This window comes from Maniola hyperantus, chromosome 16, assembly GCF_902806685.2.
Source record: "Maniola hyperantus chromosome 16, iAphHyp1.2, whole genome shotgun sequence".
NCBI classification, from domain to species: Eukaryota; Metazoa; Arthropoda; class Insecta; order Lepidoptera; family Nymphalidae; genus Maniola; species Maniola hyperantus.
Genome location: NC_048551.1, coordinates 13,792,114 through 13,818,238, shown reverse-complemented (window position 1 = coordinate 13,818,238; position 26,125 = coordinate 13,792,114). Strand labels below are relative to the sequence as shown.

At 40.8% G+C, this 26,125-nt stretch overlaps 1 protein-coding gene across 4 annotated transcripts in view; it reads right to left on the bottom strand.

Annotated features, from left to right (window-relative positions):
- Nucleotides 1-26,125, bottom strand: part of Pits (Protein interacting with Ttk69 and Sin3A) — a 275,032-nt gene that overhangs the window by 157,812 nt on the left and 91,095 nt on the right. The window contains exons 1-4 of one of the 4 annotated variants that reach the window (XM_034976860.2): nucleotides 7,114-7,988; nucleotides 4,155-4,388; nucleotides 3,518-3,756; nucleotides 837-3,433 (exon numbers count right to left, since the gene is read on the bottom strand). The exons of 2 other annotated variants lie outside the window; for them this stretch is intronic. In XM_034976860.2, the coding sequence (XP_034832751.1) occupies nucleotides 3,308-3,433; nucleotides 3,518-3,756; nucleotides 4,155-4,388; nucleotides 7,114-7,780 (1,266 nt within the window). In that variant the 5' untranslated portion in view covers nucleotides 7,781-7,988 and the 3' untranslated portion in view covers nucleotides 837-3,307. Of the gene's footprint in view, nucleotides 1-836; nucleotides 3,434-3,517; nucleotides 3,757-4,154; nucleotides 4,389-7,113; nucleotides 7,989-26,125 lie in introns of those variants that run through there. One more of the 4 variants, XR_011237685.1, reaches the window with a different exon arrangement.

Below are 26,125 nucleotides of genomic sequence, written 5' to 3'. Positions count from 1 at the left end.
TGACGTCAGCACTAGATTGAAGTTTCGAGCTGATTGTGTATTTTTATTTCGGCTGACGTCATGTCGATGTTAGTGAGACATGATTCCAGCGCAATAGCAATTTGCGGGACTTATACCAACATTTGCATACACCTGCGATTCACAGCATGCAGCAGTGCGATTTCGTGCATTGCTTTTTGACGTACCTACTTCATCCCTTGTATTAGAAATCGTACACGCGTATGTGCGCGTTTAGTGCTGCGACTGTTTTCACCACGCCGGTTTTTGTTTTTTAGACAGCCACGTATTCTACTGCGTGAAGCATTTTCATGATATCGCAACATTAGGCCAATAATGTACCTACGAAGTTTCTTAATATTTTGTATCTAATTGAGTATACCGATAAACGTTGAAGGTCTCAAGTAGCACGTTAGGACCCTTGGGAATGGCGACCCCACACCGGATAGTGCAGCGTTACAAGCCCCTCACTAGTCACTAGGTGGATATGCACGACATCAAACGAGTCGGAGGGATCCAGGCGGTGCAAGACAGTGGCGTGTGGAAGTCCCTACAAGAGACCCATTGCCAGCAGTGGTCAGTGGCTGTCTATCAGTTGATAATGATGATGACGTTGAATTGATTAAATATATAATTAATTTCAGTATGTCCGTGGAAAAAATGACTAGGTATTTGAAACACTTACATCGCTGGTTTTTATGAAACTATTTTAAATTCCAATGTAACTTCTTGCAGGTTTCTTGCGAAACTGAAATAGATTAGAAGTTTGGCTTCTTCATATTTCCATACGAGTTTATGTATTTAGGATAGTAGGGACAGCACGAAATGAAAGGGCAATGTTACAAAATCACATCAATTGTATTTCACCAACATTTACATTAACGTCTTAATCGAAGCATTTCATTTGCTGCTTACAGTAAGAAAGATACAAGTCTCATAATATTTCCGACGAATGTCCGTCGTTCTACAAACAAGCCTATCGATAAAGGCGGACTATAAACACTCGGAGATGTTAAATGTCGTCTTAAAGTGTCGGTAAAATCACAAAGTTTCTTCTTAATTCCTAATAACAACATTATGAAACAAGGGCCCTAAAGCCACCCTCGCGGCATACTAAAAACAACTTTATTTATTACTGTGTTACATCTATATTATTTAATTACAAAATTAACAATATTAATAAAGCACAAAAGTAACCGAAAAGTCATGATCGAATCCTCCGTTACTATAAAGAAAACATTTAACATCTCAGAGGCGTACAAAAGACGCACAGTTTGTGCTTACAATGATCACTATTTGCCATACTTTGGCGAAGTTTTTTCCGTTACAAGTTTATAACCCAGAACTCGGGCGAAATTCCACTGATACTAACAATCAATTTCGAAATCTATCAGAAGAACTTATAGCTCCAAAAAAATTATATATATGCATGCTTGTTAATAAAAATGAATACAATATAAAAAGCATTATTAAAAACATCGATAGAGTAAATCCTGTGCAATAATTAACGGCTTCGGTGACATCATCAAAAACGATAAATACATATTATATTGTTCTGTAAACAAATCATAAATATTGTTAAGTATTCTTATTACGCAAAGGGCACGACGAGACCCGACAATGATAAAATGCATGCGATACGAGATATATATATAAACGAGAATAAATCGCTAAATAAACAGCTACGTGTGATGATGAAGAAACGTCAATACAAGTTCCATGTAACTAAACAATGTGATCTATATAAATAACTACAATGTTCACAGTACTTAGTAATACTGACTGGGCAATTATGCCGCCGATATCTAAATTATTTACAAGTAGAAGAAGTATATACAACGTACGTATATGTACACGAATATCTAAAATAAATAGTGGACATATCAATTTGATTGAATGTTCAGTAAATACGTAGTATTTAAAGACGCCGCGTCTCGTGAACGACTACGGCGATAGATAACATGCTGTAGCTATACATACGACGACAAACGATAACGACTCCATACAGACGATTCCACCAACGCGACAGTTCAAGTGTCAGCCAGTGGCACGGCCCGCTCGACCAGCTCGCAGCCAGCTAGCGGTCCGTGCCACGGAACCGACAGTACAGGCTTCACAAAACTAGGCAAACGGTACGGTATGCCAAGTAAACGTGCCAAAGCCAAACGACACTCATCCGATAGCCTTCGAAATTGACGCACTACGAACTGTATAACATTATGACATATATAATAATAATATAATGATAATTACTTCACTTTATACAAATATAGCAGCGAGTTTTAAGAGTTCCTATAACGGCCGCGTGCCCGCGGATCTGACGATTTGACATTTCACAAATGACTAGCTACGCCTCAGCGCACAAGCGATCCCGCCCACCCCGCGGCCTTCGGCCAGCCTCCAGCCCCGACCCCAGCCCCCGAAGCTCCCCAGAGCCAAACGAGAAAAACTACAATTTAGAATGATTTCCAATCGCAACACAACGCGTAACGCGGTACGCCGCCGCGCTCAACTAAACGAAAGTCATCTTCTGGCCGAATCTTGTCGCCGAATGGATACAGTAACGGAACTCGAGCCACTCTGAATAAATCGCTTCGTAATATAAAGTAACACTACTCATGCGCCGATTGTCATAAATACAAATATACATCGAGCTACAACTGTACAGTACACATCCGAAACTACGTCTTTACAGGCCGAACTCGGCTACACAGAATATGTCATGATCATAATATATCGCATAATACTCGTATAGTGTATAGAATCACAATATAAATAAATGCCAAGTTAACTATGGTTCGGGACCTAAAGGTAACTAAGAAAATGGCATCCGAAGAAATCCCGTCTCTCGATGCGTCGACGCGACCAACGGCGGCCGCGGACTCGCCTCGAGAGTGACACTCGCTCCAGACAAAAATACACCGCTTCCGGGAACGACGCTCCTCAACGCATCAAGACAAAAATCGTAAAATCTTCCAAAACAGATATGTACTATATTCAGAATATTGCATTACTAACATCGTATTATAACACTTAACGTTCGACTCGGACGCGTCTCCCGATAACGAGTGCGGGACAGATCCAGTACGCTGAATACGGTTCATATCGGCGGAAAGCCGAGTCCGTTTCGACTGTCGACGGAGCCTACTTATTTACAAGGTATGTACAAGTGATCGGTTCGTCACGTCACGGACACGTTCCCAACAGAGCCTGCGCGCGGCGCTGCGGCCGCGAGCGCTCTCCGGCGCCACGCCTCTGCGCTTCACAGCGAGAGGGACAAGAGGTAAAGTCGGGGCGGCGCCGCGTTGCCCTAGGTCTCCCGCTCCTTCTTCGGCTTGAACTCCTCGCCGAGGATCGTGGCGATCTCGCCCTGCATGAACGCCCACGGCACGGTCGAGTTGGCCAGTGGGCACTTCTCCCCGCTCGGACAGTACACCTGCGACAACGAGGTTCGGGTTAGTGACGGTGTCGGTATTGCGACGCGGACGTATCTCACGGACGAGGAAGGGAAGGGGCTTACCTCGGATCCTTGCTGGCGCTTGATGGAGTCGCGCGAGCAGGGGAAGCAGAACTTGTGGTGCGGCTGGCTGGGGCACTGCACGAAGTGCGTGTCCTCGAGCCGCTCCTGGCACAGCGTGCACTTGAGCAGCGGCGCGGGCGCCGGCGCTCCCTCGGCGCCCTCGCCCGCCTCCGTTGACGACACCGACGTGGTGGACGACACGTGCCGCGAGCCCGACGACCGCCGCCCGCCGCCCGACCCTGCCGGACCACACAACGTTAGCTACGTCTGCTGAGCCATCTAATCTACGAGCTGTCTAGTGCAGACTGTAGCGCGGGAAGCACGGGAGCGAGCGGTCGTCGGGCGCCGCGCCGGCGTCGGACGCCCGCCCGAGTCCGACCCACAGTACTACGAATCACGAGAACCGTTAAGAACGAATCATTCGGTACAACTCACAAAAGATAAGCACATAATAAAAATAATGAGACAGTTAAATTGGGCATGTTGAAACCATTGGACACCAGAAAATACCGATTCCTGAAAAATAGCTATTTACGGAGCAATGGCTTGTCCACCCTTGCTGGTCGTTACTTGCGTGCGTTAGAATTTTGCAACAATGTCGGGTTAAGACTAAATCAGTTACAGAATTAATTGTTACCTGATGAATTGGGCGAGTGTTGGCTGGACCGGCTAGCCGACCGCTGCGGCGGAGGTTGTGGCGGTGAGCCTCCGGCCGAGCGTGGTGATCCAGGCGGCAGGGTGTCGGTCACAGACATGAGAGCGGCCATGGGGGACGGTCCAGAGTTGGCACCGGTCACTGGAGGAGAGCCGGCCGTGCGGCCCAGGGGTGAGCCAGCTGAGCCGTTTGTGAGTGGGGCGCTGCTTGCGTATCCTGAACAAATTGCACACTTCGGTAAAACATTGCCACATACTATATTGAATCTACTGACTCGAAGCTTTTTCTTATGGTTGACAACAATATGCCCTTTAAGGTGGCTGTAGATACCGAAAGTGGAATTCTCGAAAAAATTAAATTTTCAACGAAGAGCAATCTGAATTCTTAGATAGCCAAGGATATTTAAAGCAAATTTATATAAGCTACAGACATAGTTGCGCGGTCATTATGGAAAAATGTTTTAAACGCCGTCCACATAAGGAAAATATAACGTATTATCTAGCTCAACGTCAATTAGACTGAACGGAAAGTAATTGCATCATGCCTGATTATGCAGTCACGTATTCGGTGTAACCTATGCATTTTAAACAAAGCATGATGGACAGATCAAGTGACGGCTGCGGGATCATCGGGATAGACGTCCCCTTGCTTGAATGAACAACAAAGCAGACATCAGAGGAATGGAGACCTGTTGTCAAATGTGCCACAGCACTGCCGTGACGATCACGACTTTTGTCAAGAGCGTAACGTCGACAAAGAAGATGTTGTAACCAGCAAACGGCCGCTTTAACCTTTTCGTACAACAACGTCATCACATATAATTTGGCAAGATTTCGAGTAGACGTTGGCACGAGGACTGTGTCAGTAATTCAGTACTCGGTACTCGGTAGCCTAACAAAGTGCCGCTTTCGAAGCGTCGACGACATCGTTAATTCAATTCGGCCGAATAACCTCACATTCAATGTTGGGTGCAGGATGACACATCGTTTGTGGTGGACGGATAGTAAACACTCGCACACGCACACGTCTTATAAATAGCATTGTGTGTTAATACGCGCTTACGTAGCGCCTCGATGTGTCACCCTGCGCCTTGGGCTAACTGAGGCAGCAGACGGGTAGGTAAGTGTGCATGTACGAGTGGCACACTTGAACGCTTCAGCGCGGCGTTGCCAAACATCGCGTTTCCAATGTACCTACCCAGTTTCCATGTGTGCATATGTTCGCGCACTGTACGTGGAAATGTTTTCAAATTAGCTTTGAGAATTTTGTAAACCTTTTGAAAAGTATAAATTTCATATTGAATTGAGAAAATGAACTGGACGAAGTAAAAGACAAAAGAAGCAATGTGAAGAAATTGAGGAGGAAGCCAAACCCCACAAAGGGTATTGCAAAAGTAAAACTGAACAAATAACCGAACAATACGTAGTATATGAAATGTCTTAGTTTGCCTATTCAACAAGAACTGAGACCAGAATAAAGGGTTTTAAAATATCATAGGTACCAACTAAAACAAAGGAGCACAAGGCAGCTGCTGTATCGGCATTGATTGCCGAGCACGTTGCGAGTAAAACGCGTCGCATCAAATGTCACAATGAAATGGAACGTAAACAGATAATTTATTAGAGTAACGTGCGGAAGGGCGTGAGTGATGGCCGGGCTGCGGACGGGCTGACAGGCGCGGCCCATATGGCGGCGGTGACGTCACGCGACCTTTTTGGCCGGCGAGTCGTGGCGCGCTCCCTACACACGCCAACGGAATGTGGTCGGGCGACTCTGCCAAGCGTAGGCAAGCGCTATAATATTTTTTCGCCTTCGGCCTAACATACGTACGCGAGCGAAAATGTCGTCACGCGACGTTGCCGCGCCGCCGTTGTCGTGTATGCATTTCACGGAGCCGCGGCCGCATTACGTGGGTGTTGTGCTCGTACGCTGCGGACGCGCTGGTGTGCGAGAGGCCGCCGGCGCGGGCTCGCTTTCGAGAACGCTCAGTCGCTCGACCAGTCCGACCGGTTCTGTATTTATGGACCGAGTTAATGCACCTACCTACATACAAATCCCTCGGCGAACGCTTGCGCAAAACATTCAACAATCCCCAGCAGCACGTACCCGCTTCACTATAGCCAGCGTTATCGCGCTGAGCGTGACTATTACACTTCCACTTATGGCTATTTTTAAATTGTTTATCTGCACTGTTATTAGTAAACAGAAAAATTCTAACAGAGTTACATCATCTCGTTTAAAGAATGTTGCCATTGTTTGTGTCAAGTAACTGTACATTTGAGTACTCGGAAAACATGATTAATGCTGTTTAAATTGTCTATGTCATTATTGGTCGTCGTTGTTCGATGATAAATTGACAAGCTGTAAAACTAGTTCTTAGGATTACTACAAACATGAACAAATATATTCACATTCTCTCTGTATTGAAATCAAGTTATGGTTATATCTCGTAGGTATTCGATTTTAACGGTAACGGTCTTGGTCGAGAAAGGAATGCAGTAAACGGAGCTAAACTAATGCCTAACGGTTCTCCGTAACAAGAACGTAATATGATAAAGTAGGGACTGACTACAAGTCAGATCTCACGATATAGACAGATCTACAGAAAATAACAATTTTGCGCTACGAAATTTTCCCTACGCCTTTGGTTTGAAATTAAAATGGATGTTAAGACATATTGTCGGGGCTCGGGTGGATCAAATTAAGGCCACCATTGAAATGCCCTTACACGAGCGTACGCGAAAGGCAACCGTCAGCGAGAATTGTAACCATCAGGGAGTCCGAGGCAGACTGTCAAGCAAGCTACAACCCAAATGAGGACGCGACCAGTCTAAAAGATTGTGCCATTATAAGAAGATATGTCTGCTTAATTTTGTGAACGGCTTTTAAAACATTTTAACAACTAGGTATCTAATGACAAATAATTGAAAACCAAACTTACCATTGGATTTAAAAGAAGCATCGAAGGAAGGTGTCCTGAGCGGATGTTTCTCTTGTTTGAATGCTCTTTCTGGTGCAAAAGCGGCCGCAAGTGACACAGCGGGAAGTGAATCGCCTCGAGTTAGGGGTGGTCGGGGGTGTTCTTCCAGAAGCCTTTTTGCAGGCTCATGATGAGTCTGGTGATCGTCATCGTCTAACGGCCGTTTAAGCGTAAGCCCTTGAGCGAGCTGTGCTGTTCTGTGTGTCGGGATGTGAGCCAGAGGCAAATGGGCCATGCGTCTGCCTTCATGTTCTTCTCTGCGACCTCCGTACTCTGCAAGGAGCCCTGCATTCGTCGCTGGTCGCGAATGGTGTAGAGTGAATCCAGTAGAGGGAGCATGGTGCGCCGGTGGTGCAGGCTGCCCCCTGTTTGTCGTTTCAGCTCCGTTCTGATGGGCTTCTAACGGTGTCCTGTGCGCTGCTTTGGCGTGCGTCGGACCACGTCCTTCCTGGAACCCGTGTGCACGCTTCAGTTGCCTCGCGGTGTCCAGGACGACTTCGATCCTGTCGGCGCCCTCGTAGTTGACGCACCCGCGGCACACCGCCTCCGAGAACTCGTGCAACATAGCCCACGGCATGCGGGGCAAGTCGCACAGGTAGCAGTGCTGGCGCTTTTGCATCACCGACATCTCGCCGCCGGAAATAATACGGTGCGCGAGAAATCGGCCGTCGTCGATCCCCTTGAAAATTGTCACAGATTTATTTGACTCGTAGAAAAAGACACTGTCACCATATTACACGGGAACACTGATATCACATGTAACGCGGGGACCGGCAGGCTTGGATGCACTCGCGTCGCTAGCGGGTCGGAGAGAGACTGAGCTCGCGGCAACGGGTGCGGCGCGGCGGGGGGTCGGGCGGCGGCGGCCATTATCGAGCGGTGACGTCAGCGCGCGCACCGCGACGCGCCGAGGACGAGCCGTTAGCTCGACGCGGATGCGCCCCGCACGCCGCGCCCGCACCCCCGCAACACCCCATACTTAATCGTGCGATAATGAACGCGATACTTACATGCTCAGCCAGCCGGCAGATGCACCAACATCTACTTACAAATTATTGTAGGTAGGTACCGAATACTATATACCAATGCAAATAACAGCGCCAGCAACGCATACCTATGTAGGTAATGTGTTTGGAGATCTAAGTAAATACATTCACAGTTTAATTATTTTATATCTATGATGATAGTATATTATGATAGATGATAGATAGGTAGGAAAAAAATATGATAACCTAATTCTTTAAAATTGAATACAGAGTTCTGTTTGAATAAACTTTGTCATATCCAATGAATAATTGCAGGATTTTGTTGTTGGTTTTTTAAATTTGTTTTGACAAAATCACAAGATGACGGTGTGGGGAAATCAAATCTCACAATGTTAGTAGGCTGTAGGAATTTCTTTCCTCAAGTAAGGAGCTGCCACTGGTCTCAATCGTGACGTCAATACTTTACTGAATACGGAACATTTCCCCCATTTTCACTTTCTCTTTTAAAATAGTATAAGACATGTCTTGTCTGTAGTACAAGGAAGTACTGGCCCTGAATTATATTCTTTCCTGTACTTCACCATTAAAATCTGTAAACCAATGACTTATAATATAGAAGTCATTGCTGTAAACAATTCAAATAAACACTCCATGGAACCACTGGTACCAGTTTCTGGTCGATTTGAAAACAATTTAAGATTATAAGAAGTTTTCTCCTTATTAACGGTTTTCATTAAATCAGTATCAGAATTCTTTTCTTCTTCTAAATTAAGACGTTTGATTTCTTCTACTAATTTATCCTTTTTTTCCTTCTCTCGTTTCTCTTTAGTTCTAAGCATATTGGCTACTTGTTAATCAAGGATTGTCTGAATCGAGCTCTTTTTAGAGCCAAGAGTTGGTATGTATTACTTTCCTTTATGCTGGACTTGGCAAGGTGACTATCCACTAAAGCAAATAATGAAGAATACTTTGAAGAAACTGTCATTTTTGAAGTAGGTAAGTAATTCCAATGTTTTGAAGCTTGCAATGACTCTAGAGTTTTCAAGAAAAAGGCAAATTAGGTAGGTTACCTACCTACCTAATTTGAATTACCGTTCTTGAATTTTATCACTTACACATCCAACTTTGTAAACTTTTCACGGCAGTAAGCATAGGCAAATACAAGAAGTCCCTTTTGCACAGACCACTGCAAGTCTGCAATTGTTAAAATGATTGAAGTATGAGATAGTCATTATCTAAATTTCGTAATGGATATTTTTTGCATGTAAATGTCTGAATTTCACAGAACCGCTCACACAATATCTAAGTAGATGCACGATTGTGGATAATTGAAGTTTGAATAAAGATTAGTTACTTAGTTCTTCTTAAATAGCTTTCAGAAGATTCAGCACAGCACAAATTCTCTCCACTAAGGCCACGCAAAATAGAGAAGACACGCTTACACACACAAGTTCGGAAACGTTTTGATTTACTCAAATGTCAGATCACCGTCATTTCATCATCATCATGATCAACCCACCGCCGGAGCGCGGGTCTCCTCTCAGTACCGTGCCACCGTCATTTGATATTTGGTATTGGTACTTTTTACCAATAAACATAAAGAGTCAATGCGTGTCAGTCGATTAAACTAAGTTACCATTAAATTAATTATCGTTAAATACCTACCTACCATTGAAAAAGAAAAGTGGGTTGCGCACTTTAAGGGTTCGTTAACTCTTTTTTTGCACGTGCAATCTCCTTAGCTTTTTTACGGTGGTCAAAAAATCTAACGGTAAGTAAGTACTACCTAACCTTACTTTCCACCTGATATTCTTACACACAATGTGTTATTGAATCATCAAAAATGTAAAGAAAGGTTTGAAATAATATGACCATCTATGAATTTGGAAAAACTACTAAGATGAAACAAAAATCATAGATTCCGCTAGAGGAACCGATATTATTCAACGAAAGTAAACAGCTGCCGCTATGGAATAACAATTAGTTGTAACGCGTCCAACCGAACGTGCTCAATGCATTAAATTTCAATCTATTCTCACTCTGTAGTTGTTTCCTTTCTAGTTGCGTTTTAAAATTATTATTATCAAAGTCGAGTGTTGCATTGTGGCATGATCGGATCCGGCTGGAAGACGGGAGCGGGGTACGCGGCCGGAATGGCGGCCATCTTGAGACGTGACGTCACGTGACGAGTCAGCCGAGCGAGCGGCGCGGCAACATCGCATCGTCGCAATGTTGCCGCTCATGTCTGTTGTGTTTTAATAATAATAAGGCCCATCGGTTTTTGTATGCGTAGGATCGGGGGGAAACAGTTATGCGGTCAGGTAATGACGACTACAATGGTATCGAATACTACAGAGTACAGCGTTCACAAACGACACGGATTTGAGTTTCTTCCTTTCATTATCCAACTTTAGCTACATGCAGCTATCTATTCCTAACAAATCGAGAATAGGTACCAGCTCAGAATGCAGGGGTACCAGTCAATTGAGTCAGAGTGCAAATAATTAGCAGAAGGCACAGTTTCAGCAGAACATGGTGATAAAGCAAGGTTTGACACGGAGCCAGCAGAGCGCTTCTCAGAATATTGACCAGCAACTGCCACTGTCCTTTCATTATCCATATTTACCTATTTGTAGCTATCTATTCCTGTCTTCCATTATCCATCTTACTTATCTACTTATCTATTCATTTCTTTCATCATTCCTCTTTACTTACTTAAATAGCTATCTATTCCTACCTTTCATTATCCAGCATTATCTACCTACATGTAGCTTTATATTCCTTCCTTCCATTATCCATCTCTATAAAGTACTTATCTACTTATCTATTCCTTCCTTTCATTATCTATCTATCTTTACCTAAATGTCTACGTAGGTACCTATCCATTTTACAGCGGGTTTTTTAAGACCAGTTTGACGTTTAGCAAAATAAGGACTAAGGCATCGGAGCGAGACCAATAATTAATCTATGGACTAAGGTCTTGAAAACCTTTGTGGTTCCCTATAATTTTATGTAGGAATTTTCACTTAAATTAGATTTGCATATATTTTTTTAATCATTCGAATATTAATAACCATAGAACTCGCACCGGAAGACGCAGTGTTGGAAGAGCCCCCACTAGGTGGACGGATGACATCAGACGAGTCGCAGGGAGCCGCTGGATCCAGGCGGCGCAAGACCGTGGCGTGTGGAAGTCCCTACAAGAGACCTATATCCAGCAGTGGACGTCTATTGGTTGATGATGATGATGATGATGATGATGATGATGATGATAGAACCTTCTTGATTAAGTTGTAGTAAAGAGAACAACGGATTTCAACGAGAAATCTTTCCTTAAAATGTAGCTACGTGCAAAAGCTAAAGAATTTCACAAAGAATAAGAGATCCAATCGAGATAAACTGATAACAAAAGTACGAGCTACAAACCGTTCATCTTCATTGTCAAAATGTTAAATGAATTTAAAATCCGACAGTGACAAATTATCTCAAGCTAAATTTGATAAAGCTAAAGCTCTGAAGACAATCCGATTACCTGATTGCAAAGCTAGCAGGTCTTTTTACAGGAGAAACGCAGCTTTCGTTAGACTTTAGCTTTGAGATATTATAGTTACTAGCTTATGCTCGCGACTCCGTCCACGTGGACTACACAAATTTCAAACCCCAATTTCACCCCCTTAGGGACTGAATTTTCAAAAATCCTTTCTTAGCGAATGTCTACGCCATAATAGCCTATCTGCATGCCGAATTTCAGCTCAATCCTTCCTGAAGTTTCAGCTGTGCGTTGATAGATCAGTCAGTCAGTCACCTTTTCCTTTTATATATTTAGATTATACAGTATCAAATATAATGCCTATTTTGTAAGCATGCTACGAGTATATCATATACTTAGGTATTATTCGTTTTATATTACACCAAAAATCAAAATCAATTTGATACTTCTACATTTCATTATACATTGCTATCATTGCTATATTATACCTATTATCATCACAATATTTTTATCGTGTCAGTCAAATATACTGCATATCCACGTGGCTTGAATTTTATTTAGGTCAAACGCAATAAATTCCGATAAATTGTTTGCCTTTGCTCAATATTTAATTGTTTTTAAAGATGATTTCTTTAAAATAGTCAAATTATGTGGCGTAAAGGAAGAAAGAAAGAATCTATAAGTGGCAGATCAAAATGCCAGAATCCAGAGATGTAATATGGATTATTTAAAAAAAACCGGCCAAGTGCGAGTCAGGCTTGCGCAATGAGGGTTCCGTACTACACTCGTATTTTTTCGACCTTTCGCACGATAATTCAAAATCAATGATGCATAAAAATATATAATAATCTGTTTTAGAATGTACAGGTGAAGACCTTTCATATGATACCCCACTTGATATAGTCACTCACTTCGAAAGTTGAAAATACTAATTATTAGTTCATGACCACAATTTAAATTTTTTTTGTGTGATCTAACCCTAAATTCGCGGTTTTCAGATTTTTCCCCAAATGTCAGCTATAAGATCTACCTAGGTACCTGCCGGATTTCATAATTCTAGGTCAACGGGAAGTACCCTGTAGGTTTCTTGACAGACAGACAAACAGACAACAAAGTGATCCTATAAGGGTTCCATTTTACCCTTTTGAGGTACGGAACCCTAAAAATTTGATTTTTATTTAGGTATTATAATTGACTATTTTAACAAATACTATCTGTCCCGGCTTACTCACGTGTGTAGTCGACAGATAGTATTTATAATCAATAGTAAATATAGTAAATCACTCACGGTAGTTTAAACGCTAAAATATTTTAACAAAATTAAATATGTAACAGTACCTATAGTACGTATGAAAGACAATTTCGTCACCCACGCCAATTTCGCTAAGGTATTTTCACAACTTCATTACTTTAGTTGGAATTTTAAGTATGTTATATTTTTATCAGACAAGTGACACAAGGTAGGTAAGTATATAATCTAATCATTTCTTTGTTTTTCGTAAGTATAGGTAGGTACTAGGTACTTTACGAAGACGTGCGTCACTCCACACTAATTACAGTTTTATTATTATCTATGATGGGTAGCTATGATATGATACCAAGTCATAACAGATAAGTTATAACTTGTTTAGGTATAATGTTACGAGTTGTATGTGTAGATAAACCAGCTCCTTCGGATCTTACAAAGTTACTTATTTATTTAGAAATCTTTATTGCTCACACATATTACTATATACAGGAAAACAACACAAGATACAGAATAAACTATTAAAAGGGTGCAAGGGCGGCCTTATTGCTAAAGCAATCTCATAACGGCAACCTTTGGTGAAAGGATTTAATTGACCAGCGCGGTATGGGCGAGATGATGGTGGCAGGTACTATGTGCAGACTCCAATAAATAATTTCAAGGGTTATAATTACAACGGTTGGAATTCCTGAAAAAGGCCAGCTATTAATCGTGCATTGAACTAGCTGTAGCATGCCTGTAATACGCGTGCGTGGTGGCCATATTCCCTCGCCTCCGCCGTGCAATCGACACGTGTCGGCCATGTTTATTTACATATATTTGGAGGGCACAGACATACATAGAAACCGATTTGTATATTGATTACAGCATCCAAGTGTTTCTATTCGAGGCTACATGCATATTCAGAATCATAGATTTGCATACAAGTACATGAAATTAAAAATCATTGAAACGTAACGTAACGCACAAATCAACAATCTTCAATGTTCAAAAATATTGACATAAAAAATTACCAGTAAATGAGGTCAAATCGGTCACAAATTGAATTCGAATAATAAGTTAGAAGTATAATAAAGGTATATCAAATTAAAATTCCTCAGTACCTACCTAACATTTTTTCTCTTCAGTATGTGAAAAATAAGTAGGTAAGTAGTCGATAAATGCATTGATTTTCGATTGGCTCTTCTCAAAGCTGAATATTATGTATTTGAATTTCTGAAAGATCTAGAAAAGATTTTGAAAAATTTAAACGGGATTTAAAAAACCTAAATCGTCGCATCAAACGAGTGGTAGGGAGCTGCTAGATTTAAACGGCGCGATACCGTGTTTGTGGAAGTCCGTACAAGAGACCTATGTCCAGCAGTGAACGTCTATTGGTTGATAATGATAATGAAATCCACACCGACAACGTCGCTGGAAAAGCTAGTACAATGTTGTTAGCAACGTCCTGCCGATTCCAACAACTACCCTCAGTCGTATATAAAATCAAAGCGCTTGGGCGATGAATCCGAAACAACACACGAAGACAGACACTTGCCTCTTGGCGCTTGTAGCGAACGGACGTCTAATAGAATCTGTGTCAGTCGTTATAAAGGTTACGTAAGCCAGTGTTGATTTTGTTAAGTGAAATTACTAATTTGGTTGTAATATGCGAGTTCTTTTTATGATTATTTCAAGTCGATTCGTATGTAATGAAACGGACTTCTTCTTGGTCAAACTTGTTTTTTTAAGCAAATTGTACTTCTGGTTGCCAATTATATTATATGGAGCACGGATTTTACATGACACCGCCGAGCAGGAGGCGACAAAGTAACGGCGCGATAGGTACGCTCGAACATTGGGTACTGGGGGTACGCTATTGATTTTCTGCAGCGGACAGTCTGTACAATTTTGTAATGGATCTTTACGTAACATCGTCTGTTATAAGCGTTACGTACAATTATTTGAGCGACTGGAATTTCGGTGTTACGTGTGCTTGATACAATTTTTTTAAAGAAATATTTTTGGATATTAGAGGCAAGTTTTTATCAGTATATTTTTCTTCCTTTACAATAAAATTCATATTCATATCCAAAACCACAGATTGGCAAATAAATGTTTGTGTTCCGTTGATATTTGGCATGCAGAACATTTGATTCATTAAATAATTACTTAGTAGCTCTTTTTAAGTACGATGAAAGACGGACATAATCACAGTCTTCTGCAGGGCGATTGTCTAAAACCTGCATCAATCATTATTACAATCTCAATTGTTCTGATTGGCTGAATTTGTGCGATTCTTGTTGCAACAATGCATTGTAGCCAATAGTGAGCGAGCATTAACCAATCACAGATGATTGCGATCGTGACACTGTAGCTGTCATTCTCCCGCAATCGCGCAGCTGATCACTTCCTCTGAATATCTAAATCATCAATTCACGTTGCACGCTCGATAAGCAAATTAGCAAAGCACCTACCAATACTTTGCTGATTTGCTATAAAAGATTATAAGTATAACAAATTTCAAAAAATTTAATATAATATTTTCACTTTAGTCATTTCAACGCGTATCACGACTCTTCCAGTCTTTTCCTCAAAAAAATTAATGTCTTTTATTAAATCTTTAGTCATTACGATTTTGTAATTATGTTTCTACTTTCTATCAACGTCTCTTTGTTCCATGCTGTGGATTCCACGGTCCTTCTAGCCCTTTCCTCATATTTCTTATGACAAAAACTTTAATGGCTTTTCATTAAACGTTTAAGATTTTGAATTATGTTTCTATCAACGGCTATCCAGCGTTCCTTTGTTCCGTGTAGCACTCAATCAAGGAGTCTTTTGTTCCCACCACTATCCCGCCCTCACATCTCAACAGCTACCAGCTATAGCTGGCGAAGAGAGATCGATCTGGAGCCCAACGGGGCGCATGCCCGGGCCAACTCCCAACACGTGTCAATGTTTATTTACGTTACGTAGGTGGCTGGATTAAGCTAATGAATATACCAAATGGATTCTATTATCCATTGTGATGAATCCAATATATCAACAGTGAAAATCCCATTGACACATCAACTGCAGCAGATACTTTAAAGAGAAATTCTATAGTTACTGCACTAACAGCTATTGCTTTGTCTTTATATTCCAACTCGTATTTTGTCATAAACATTTCAAATTAAAATTTTGTTTTTTTTAAACAAATATGAATTAATTTAATACTTTACATTTTAATATAGCGCGTAACTCCTCACGCGCCATTTTAACTTTATGTGTCAAACTTCATGTGAAAAGTACAATTTTAGTCATTATTTTAAAGGTGAACCGTATAATTTTGACACAGCAGTTGACCCATAGAGTTAAATTAACATTAAATATTGATTGTCATCAAAAAAGTTCAGAAATGATGAATAATGCTTTCAAAACCTTCATCACTTAGTTTTTGAAATGAATCCTAAAGGCTATATCCAACTTAACACTTAAAGTATTATATGCCGTCTAGGGAATAGGGATAGGTGAAAAAATCGGCATAATATATAATGTCAAATTAAGAAGATGCAAAGGGCAAAATATTTAGTGGTGAACCCAATTCCGCTGTGACATTTACACTAGCTACGAATATAATGGCCGATGTTATCTACACCCGAGCACCCTTGAAATGGACTCATAATAGGACTGGAGTAAAGACCCCAAAACATGTTACATCATGCACAGAAGCGGCGAGGGGAGGGTTGGTATTGATTCGTGACGTCACATGCGCGCAGCCAGCCTGTGGAAGACACCAAGGTATGCATTTTAATGGTAATGAAAAATGATATACCTACGAGTATAATATATTCTTGATTATTTCTTGGAATTGAAGAGAAATATAACACTGATTTAGAAATATAATGACAGATGTCGAAATAGCAGTACTAGAATCATTAATAATTACGAAAGTACAGACTTTTTGATGATTCATCAAATCAAAGTTAAGTCATTTCACACCACTCGCTCTAGAATGCCTTATTACAGAATACAGACCTGTTAGCATAACGTTCATCATAACGTTCCTGTGACTTAGCTGGGTTGTAATGTTGTACTGAAATCCATTACGCCTCAAGGGATGTAATGTAATTTGGATTTAGAACATCCCGCACCCGAATTTTGTACCTTACAAGGAGTTGTTAGTTCAAGCTGTTACTGCTGTCTCGCTTCGACGTATAATGGCGTCCCTCTTACTTACCATAGCTTCATAGATTATTGAAATCTATGAGGCTATGGTGGCCAAAAGTTTCTCCGAAACGTTGTATCGTGGTGTTACTTATTGAAATTAATTATTTATTTAATCTCGAGAACAGCTGAACCGATTTCGCTAATTCTTTTTATAATATTCCTTGAAGTACGAGGATGGTTCTTACGGAGAGCAAAAATTTAAAAAATTTGAATCGAGTGTTAGGCGGAACGAAGTTCGCCAGGGCAGCTAGTTTGAAATAAAAATGGCGAGTGGTGAAGATAGCAGCAGTGATTTAACTCCGGAAACTATTAATGCTCAAAGTGTAATAAACGATTTGCTCCCAGAAACTTCTAAAGACAGGTAGGTAGGTATCTATTTAAGCATACGAAGATTTTGATTTTATTGTCTGGCGACATGTGAAAAGTAGAGTATTGAACTTGGGGGTAGTACTGTCTTAGTCTTGGGCACCCCTAAACCCCGCGCTTCACTCAGGATTCTAGATGCAATCCCTCGTTACGCTTGGGACTTATCCCGGCGCCCGTGACGTAAGAGTTAAGACATTACCCCCATGTTGAATAATCTACTATTACATTAGTTATTAGATAACAATATTGACTTCAAAGTGGAGTCTAGCAAAACGAAGATCTTTGTGAGCTATCGATCATTCTCGGAATGCCTTTTCATTACAGAGCCAACACGATGATAAGAATAATGATAAAGGGCATAAAGATAAACAAAATGACTAGACGACATCCGCTCAAGTGTAGACACAAAGACGCTAACAAAATATACGTTATTTTGCGGAAATCCATGATATGCAATTAAGCAGAAGCTTCATTTCCTATAACCCGCTGAAACAGATCATATCTGCATGGTGTAACATGCAGCATGTGATATGCACCAACCGCCCTCCCACTGCTAAACATACAGGAAAAGCCAGCAAATGTGGATAGCTTTTCCTTTTATATAGTTTGATAAACTGTTTGACTAACATAGTCCTCATGAGCATCATAAGAAAGCTCTGAGTCACTCAAGAGAGAGCTATACTTGTAATGTTTCTACGTGAAATCTGAAATGAAGATATCCGCAGAAGAACCAGAGTAACTAACATAGGTCAACGGTTTATGAAGGACGGGACACATCTAAAGTAGTTTGATAAACTGATAGACATTTTGTATAAGTTAACCCACTGTTTATAACATAGCCTGTAAGTTCTATTTAAGTGAAAATTCCTTAATGGAACAATAAATGTCTTCAACCAGAACCAGACATTGGGGTTCCAAGGTGCTGGAATCGTACCGGAAGGCGCATCGTTGGGAGATCCCTGCTAGCTGGACAAACAACATCAACAGAGCCGCAGAGAGCCGCTGAATGGCTGTGGTGCAAGACTGCCGCGTGTGGAAGTCCCTGACAGAGGACTTCTATCGGTTGATGGAAATGACGAAGATAAGGTGCAGCTTAAACAGCTTTGTCTAGAAACTTTAGATTTTGCATGTAGCTTTTCTCTATAACATAAACCCAGACTAAGAAAGGGTTTTCAGAAAGCCCACTGGAAGCAGTTAGCTAAATCAAATATCAATATACCGAGCAGTAATGCAACGACAGAATTATCCTTGAATCAAGAATATCTGTAGAAAAAATTTGAATAATCCTTTTTCTCTCTGAGTCATATAACATACTAGCTTATGCTCGCGACTTCGTCTGCATGAACTACACAAATTTCAAACCCCTATTTCAGCCCCTTAGGGGTTTGAAATTTGAATTCCAAATTTTTTTTCTTAGCGGATTCCTACATCATAATAACAGCTATCTGCATGCCAAATTTCAGCCCGATCCTTCCAGTAGTTTGAGCTGTGCGTTGATAGATCAGTCAGTCGGTCACTAACCTTTTCCTCTTATATAATATTTAGATTAGATTTCTCATTATTGAGGTCCTCTTCCCATTAATCATGGTGACAGGTTTTCTAGACAAAATGATAAGATCCCTTCAGATTAATTGTAATTCAAATAAATAATGCACAATTTAATGAAGAGTTGAAATCAAAACTGAACAAAATTCTAAAAACCTTTCTGTATAGGTATCGATGTCATAGACAACAAAAAGATCCGAACCAAAATTTCCGCCTGAAGCGGTCACGTTGCATCAGCATAAGACACATAATACCAGGTAGGTACATGATAACAAAGACTGCGACGAATTCGACGAATTCCGCCAATTAGGTACATCCCAGCTATCGGGGATAGATGAAGCTAATGGATGTCAGAGTCATTAACAGACAGACCTTTGACCATCCAAACAGTTCGTTAAAAGACAATTTCATTAGGGAACATTTAGTATTATTGAATCGAGTTCGTTTACATGTATGTATGAATGCTTTGTACAAATAAAGAGTTCCATCAGCAGCACCAGAAGAAAAAAAATAAAAAGAATTTTTGAATTTATTTTTTAATTTATAGCCTAGCGCTTGGCTGCAATCAGACCTGGGCAAGTGATGGTGCAGCCTAAGATGGAGCGCGCTTGCCTAGAAGATGCTTATTCACTCTTGACTTGAAGTACCCATATAAGATGGTATCCATATTATAATTGGAGGGAAAACCTGACGCTGGAAGGGTGTTCCAAATCTTAGCATATTTTTTTGAATTTAAATAGCAAACATTATGAGAATCTGTAGACAAAGATTTACCTGCACACGCAAATCGCTAAGCGTCACGATAAAATTGTATATAAGGCCATTCGCAACCACGCAAATCTTTTCAAGGTGTCGTTTATATTTATTTCTCTCAAGACTCTATAGACTCAAGTCCAATTCAGATTGCATGTGACTTCAATTCATAGCAATAAAATTACGTATTATTGCGGATTTAGATAGATACTACGAGTATATCAGATTCTAGACCTATCATAACGTTAGCGAGTCGTTTGCCTTGGACGTACCTACAGTGGAGGGGGTGACGTGGAATTTTCTACTGGTATTGAACCAGATGGGAGACAACCGCGCATGCGTGGAACATATCGATTTGGGGTTTGAGAGACGGTCGATGCTGATATAGCATTCGAGTTCCCCTTGATACGTGACAGATAAGGTTTGGAATTTTGGATGCTTTTAAAGGGATATTGTCAAACTAGCTGTTTACTGCGATTTCGTGTGGATTTAGGATTTTCAATGATTCAGTTGGAATCAAACCTCGTAGTGGTGTACGTTTAAGAGAGAACCTACATGCAAAATTTCAATCTCAAGAAAAACTCTGAATTCTGACTTTTGATTTACGTATGTATGAGAGTGACTTTTCTAAATCATGGAAAATTATAAGTAACAGTTTTAGATGGCGATCTTATTATAATTGCGGATATTTTACAGGAAAATTATAAATAAAACGGTGCTTAGGACAATTATTATAAGATACTTGACTGACTAGCAGCGTGGATCTATAACTACTTGTAATAATAAAATGATTATTTTCCCGGTATAAAAGGGATTAAATTATAAAATTAATCATTCGATTCATTCATTTATGTAGTAGGTAGAAGGAAAAAACAATCGCTGGGAAAACCGTTACACTACTGCACCAATAGGTACCAATGATAATCTGTAAAGTTCCTCATTCCAGGCTTCAAAACTCAAGATTATTTACTCAAGTCAAAACTAACTAAACTCATATCATTCAAGATTAAGTCTCGAAAAAGTTTCTGATAATAATATGTATTACGTATTACAACAGCTTGGAAGGAAGGTGCTGGAATGGCGACCTCGCACCGGAAGACGCAGCGTTGGAAGACCCCCTACTAGGTGGACGGACGACATCAGATGAGTCGCAGGGAGCCGCTGGATGGCGGCGGCGCAAGACCGTGGCGTGTGGAAGTCCCTACAAGAGACCTATGTCCAGCAGTGGACGTCTATTGGTTGATGATGATGATGATGATGATTACGACAGCTATCTGAGTGAAATCTGCTAGTCGATTGCGGGAAACCTGCATCAATCATCGTTACAATCGCAATCGCAATGTGATGGCTGAATTTGTGGTGCTCTTGTTGCAACAATACATTGTAGCCAATAGCGAGCGAGCGTCAACTAATCAGAGAATCAGAGGTAATTGCATCGACATAGGAGGTAATAATCCGTTGTTACTACGAAGTAGGTACATAAAAATTCTTTGGGTAATTGTGATCGTGACATTGTAACTGTCATTCTACCGCAATTGAGCACCGGTGGCCCTACCGCGGTTGTTTGACAGCCACAATGTCACGATCGCAATCATCTCTGATTGGTTAATGCTCGCTCACTATTGGCTACAATGCATTGTTGCAACACGAATCGCACAAATTCAGCCAATCAGAACAATTGAGATTGTAATAATGATTGATGCAGGTTTTAGACAATCGCCCTGCGGGTATTGATTTTGACATTCATTAAATTTTATAATAGGTACGTTCGCATACATAAGTAATAGATAATATAATATATTGTAATTATGGGATTATATTTTTCGAAATAACACAAATTATGGCCCATATCTGCTTCTATAAAGGAAGTGAAAAGTTCAAACACGCCAGTTGCTCACAAATAGGTTCCCAGGCTCCTCTGGAAACAAAAAAAAAGCACCTGAGCTTTCAAAACCGTAAACCAAACTTTCTAAAGTCACCGCAAGCGAATATAGCTTTTAAACGTAACACGATAAGAATAATTAAAATTAACGATCAACATTAAAAGATGTTCTAAAGGCAATGTGACACAATGAAAGGCTCACAAAAAAATATAGAGCTATATTTTTTAGGGTTCCGTAGCCAAATGGCTACGGAGGCTATAGAAAAATGTGTCCTCCCCCCTTGTAACTTCTAAAATAAGAGAATGATAAAACTAAAAAAATATATATTACTAGCTTATGCTCGCGACTTCATCCGCGTGGACTACAAAATTTCAAAACCCTATTTCACCCCCTTAGGAGTTGAATTTTCAAAAATCCTTTCTTAGCGGATGCCTACGTCATAATAGCTATCTGCATGGCAAATTTCAGCCCGATCCGTCCAGTAGTTTGAGCTGTGCGTTGATAGATCAGTCAGTCATTCAGTCAGTCAGTCAGTCACCTTTTCCTTTTATATATATAGATAATGTAGGTACATTACCATGCAAACTTCTACCGAAAATTGGTTTGAACGAGATCTAGTAAGTAGTTTTTGATTTATCGTACAAAATGTCGATAAAATACGAATGCAGTACGGAACCCTCAGTGCGCGAGTCTGATTCGCACTTGGCCGGTTTTTAGCTTCACGTGTAGGTTTGTTGAAGATGCTATTGAAGATCTTATGGGTATAGCTATAGGGAATGAAACCGCGTACCAGGGTAACAGGGTGTCGGTCGCTCGCTCCTTTTTGTGGATCGATATTATCTGCTGCAGAATCCTTGGCCCGATTCCCAATGTGACCCGGCCTTTACACCCGCCTCCCGGTTCACGGAGAGGCCGACGTTACATAAGGAATGAATTTATGTTGTACAACGCTTTAACTTTTATGCTCCCCTGGTTACGAGCTACTTAATTAATTTATACCTAGTTAATTTGAATAATTAACACTCCGTGAAATTCCTTAATGTTAAAAGGAACGTTATTAAAAAGTTTATAGCCAGAGTGTGAGCTAAATAAGTATCGTTAATTTAAATAATTAACTCTCCATTATTTTTCTATATATAAAAGTGAATCGCTGAATGTGTTGCTGATGGCAAATCTCGAGAGCAGCTGAACCGATTTCGCTTATTCTTTTTTATAATATTGAAGTACGGCGATGGTTCTTACGGAGAGAAAAATTTAAAAAAATTTTTATGCAATTTTTTTTATTGCTTGATAACGCAACGGGCGTGGTGCGTCTTTATTTATTAATCAATGTAAATTATGGCGCAAACTGAAAACCAGCGCTGAGCAGTGTGAGCGGTGCTCGGCTATGCTGAGTTTGCGACCTTATTGTATATTGTTAGTTTTAAGTTTAGATATAATATTAGATAAAAACATTGTACATACTTACTACTAGCAATAATGAAACAATAACCGATATTTATTATTATTATTATTATTATTATTAAAAAAAGAAGTAGGTACTTAGGCGGTACGAAGTTCGCCGGGGCAGCTAGTATTTTATAAATATTTGATACATATTATTAATAAATAATTTTAACGTATTATAGGTATACTAGCTAATTCCCACGACTTCGTCCGCGTGGACTACACAAACAAACCCCTATTTTACCCTCTTAGGGGTGGAATTTGCAAAAATCCTTTTTTAACAGATGTCTACGTCATAATAGCTATCTGCATGCCTTTCAGCCCGATGCGTCCAGTAGTTTAAGCTGTGCGTTGATAGATCAGTCAGTTAGTCAGTCAGTCAGGTTTTCTTTTTAATAGATGTAGGCCAGTACATGCTTAAGGCTTAAGAAAAAGTTTGAACAGAGGTCACATTTAAAGTCTCTCATTAATATGAAGGGACCTCTATTTTTAATTCTGTAGAGTTCCACGTGCTGCATAGGTATGGTAATGTTAGGTACACTTAGTTGAGCTGGGGCTCAGCTGGGGTCACCTTGGCCTATTCTTGAAAGGCTTCGTTCAAAACCCTCATGAATAAATCATACATCTTATGTGGGTTTATTTGGGTTAACATCATTTTACTAATCTTATTATAACTTTGTATGTTTAGACATCTGCTATTTATAGTCCAATGGAGGTTGTGTAAAGCGACATATGGCGATAGCGAGAACTGCGATGGACAGGCTCAGGGTAATATGGATGAACAGAAACAGACAGACCACCACCTATAGACGCCTAATAGCCGAATACCGCCGATCGCCAAGCTTAGGCAGTTGCTTAGCATAAAAGTCGGCCCACGCGAGTTCGGTACCCTCATTCCGCACATTGTCTTGATAACGTGACCTTTGAGTCTACCAATCACAACAAAGCATTCTCCCCTGTTCCCCACCAACATTTTACGATTTTGTTTTCATGCAAAACCTTGTATATGCGTTCCTACTCTTGAGGTTGAATTCTCTGTGAGCTGTGACAGAAACATCACAAAGGGTACGAAGATCCGGCTCGTTCGAACACTTGTTTTTCCCCATATACTTTGCGCTCAGCGCTGGTGAGATGTGGACTTTGAGACTAGACGAGATGAAGATTGATGCTTTGGAGATGTGGTGTTAGAGGAGAATGATAGGAGTCTCATGGATTTTCAGAAAATATATCCGAGCAAAGCAGGGTAGAGTCAGCTAGGGCCTTAAATTTTTCGTTACTTAGGATAATGTTGACCTTACAATGCAATTGTGCATTGGTAGGTCTACATCTCCTGAGGATGCTTCAGTGTCGAAGTGTAACGCGCGTCGAATGTATGGTGTAGCTGGCTTGGTGGCTTGCTTTTCTGCTTGCTGCTGCTTGTTGCACCACACAGATTTTTCAATTTCAACGGATTACATCAAATTAAGCTTTCGGTTCATTGTATAGTTAGGAGTTGCAATATAATTAATTATATCTCTTGGTTCATTGATCTCACTCTACATTTGTGGCAGATCTGCCAACGACTTGTCCACTTCTGACTAATTAGCTCATGAAGTATTCTTGGCTTCTAGAATCACTTTCTCACTTCAGTTGACCTTTTATTTTGTACGTTGCGAAAATTCCAGGTAATATTCACGAGAGCAAATAGAGTTTTGAGTCGCTGGCACGTGGATGGGCTTTGAGATTAGGCATATTCATCATCATCATGATCAACCCATCGCCGGTTCACTACTGAGTGCGGTTCTCCTCTAAGAATGTCCAAAATGCCTGAGCTGCATCCGTAATGTTCTCAAAGGCGTGTGAAGTCTGCCAATCCGCACTTGGCTAGCATGGTGGACTATGGCCAGGCCCACCAAACCCTTCCTTCTTTCTCATTCTGACATTAGTACTTAGTATTCATATAGTGGCTGAATGAGGAAGGCTGAGGACTGGGCGTGGTGGCGCTCTTTAGGGAAGGCCTATGTCCAACAGTGGACGTCCGCAGGCTGATGATGGTGATGATTCATATAGGTACCTTTACCTACCATACCCATTACCTAGTAAGTAGCACACCGTACTACCACATCCAGTGTCAGTTGTGTTAATATGTGATAGGGTAGGCGAGCTAGATCCCAACCAGTTAGCGGAGTTTGTTCTGCTTAGCGACCATCTTGCCATTTATTTATTTATTTATTTATTTTATATCTAATTAGAACGGCAGTGCCACTTACACTAACTAGATGATTAATAATAAATTCAAATACAAATAAAGGTACAAGAAAAAAGACATAAAATACAAAACGATAAAAGATCAAAGAATTTTGAATATGTACGCTGAGAACATTGAATGACATATTCATGCAATGCTCTCAGCGTACTTCAGTAACTCCCGAACCAGTATTATAGACCCATCATTAAATGGGTCCCATTGAGCATTATTGTCCAAAAGCGCGTTGAATGATGCTAATGAACGGGGTATAGGTGACATAGATCTAGCAACAGTGGGATGATGTCGGACCACGAAAAGTTTATTTTTTCTTGGACGAAGATTACTGTTGGATTCAGGGACACGTATGCGACACAGTTGGTCATGAAGTTCTGGAGCATTAACATCTCCTCGCAAAATTTGACACATAATTTTGAGTTGGTCGCAAATGCGTCTGACCTCCAGGGAGTTGAAACCTAAGCAACCTAACAGAAATTTGGTTGGGTATAGGAAAGGGTAATATCCATAGCAACGTTTATACAGGTATCTTAGGAAGGCCTTTTGTACTTTTTCTAATATAAGCCCGTACTTTGCCTCGTACGGATGCCAGACACAGGTGCTTGTTTCGAGCTTGCCATAGTTCCCTAAAACAAACCCAGCTGTCAGCATCTGTCCCCGGGCGGGCGGACAGAGATCAATAGCCGGTCGCCGCGCCCCGGTCACGGGATCCTTGGCCCGGTTAGCGTCCCGGTTGTATCGTCCGGGTTACGCACAGCGTACTACCGCATCCAGTGTTATGTGATATTTGTTATTGTTTTGAATTACGTCATTTTAAAATTTGTGAAG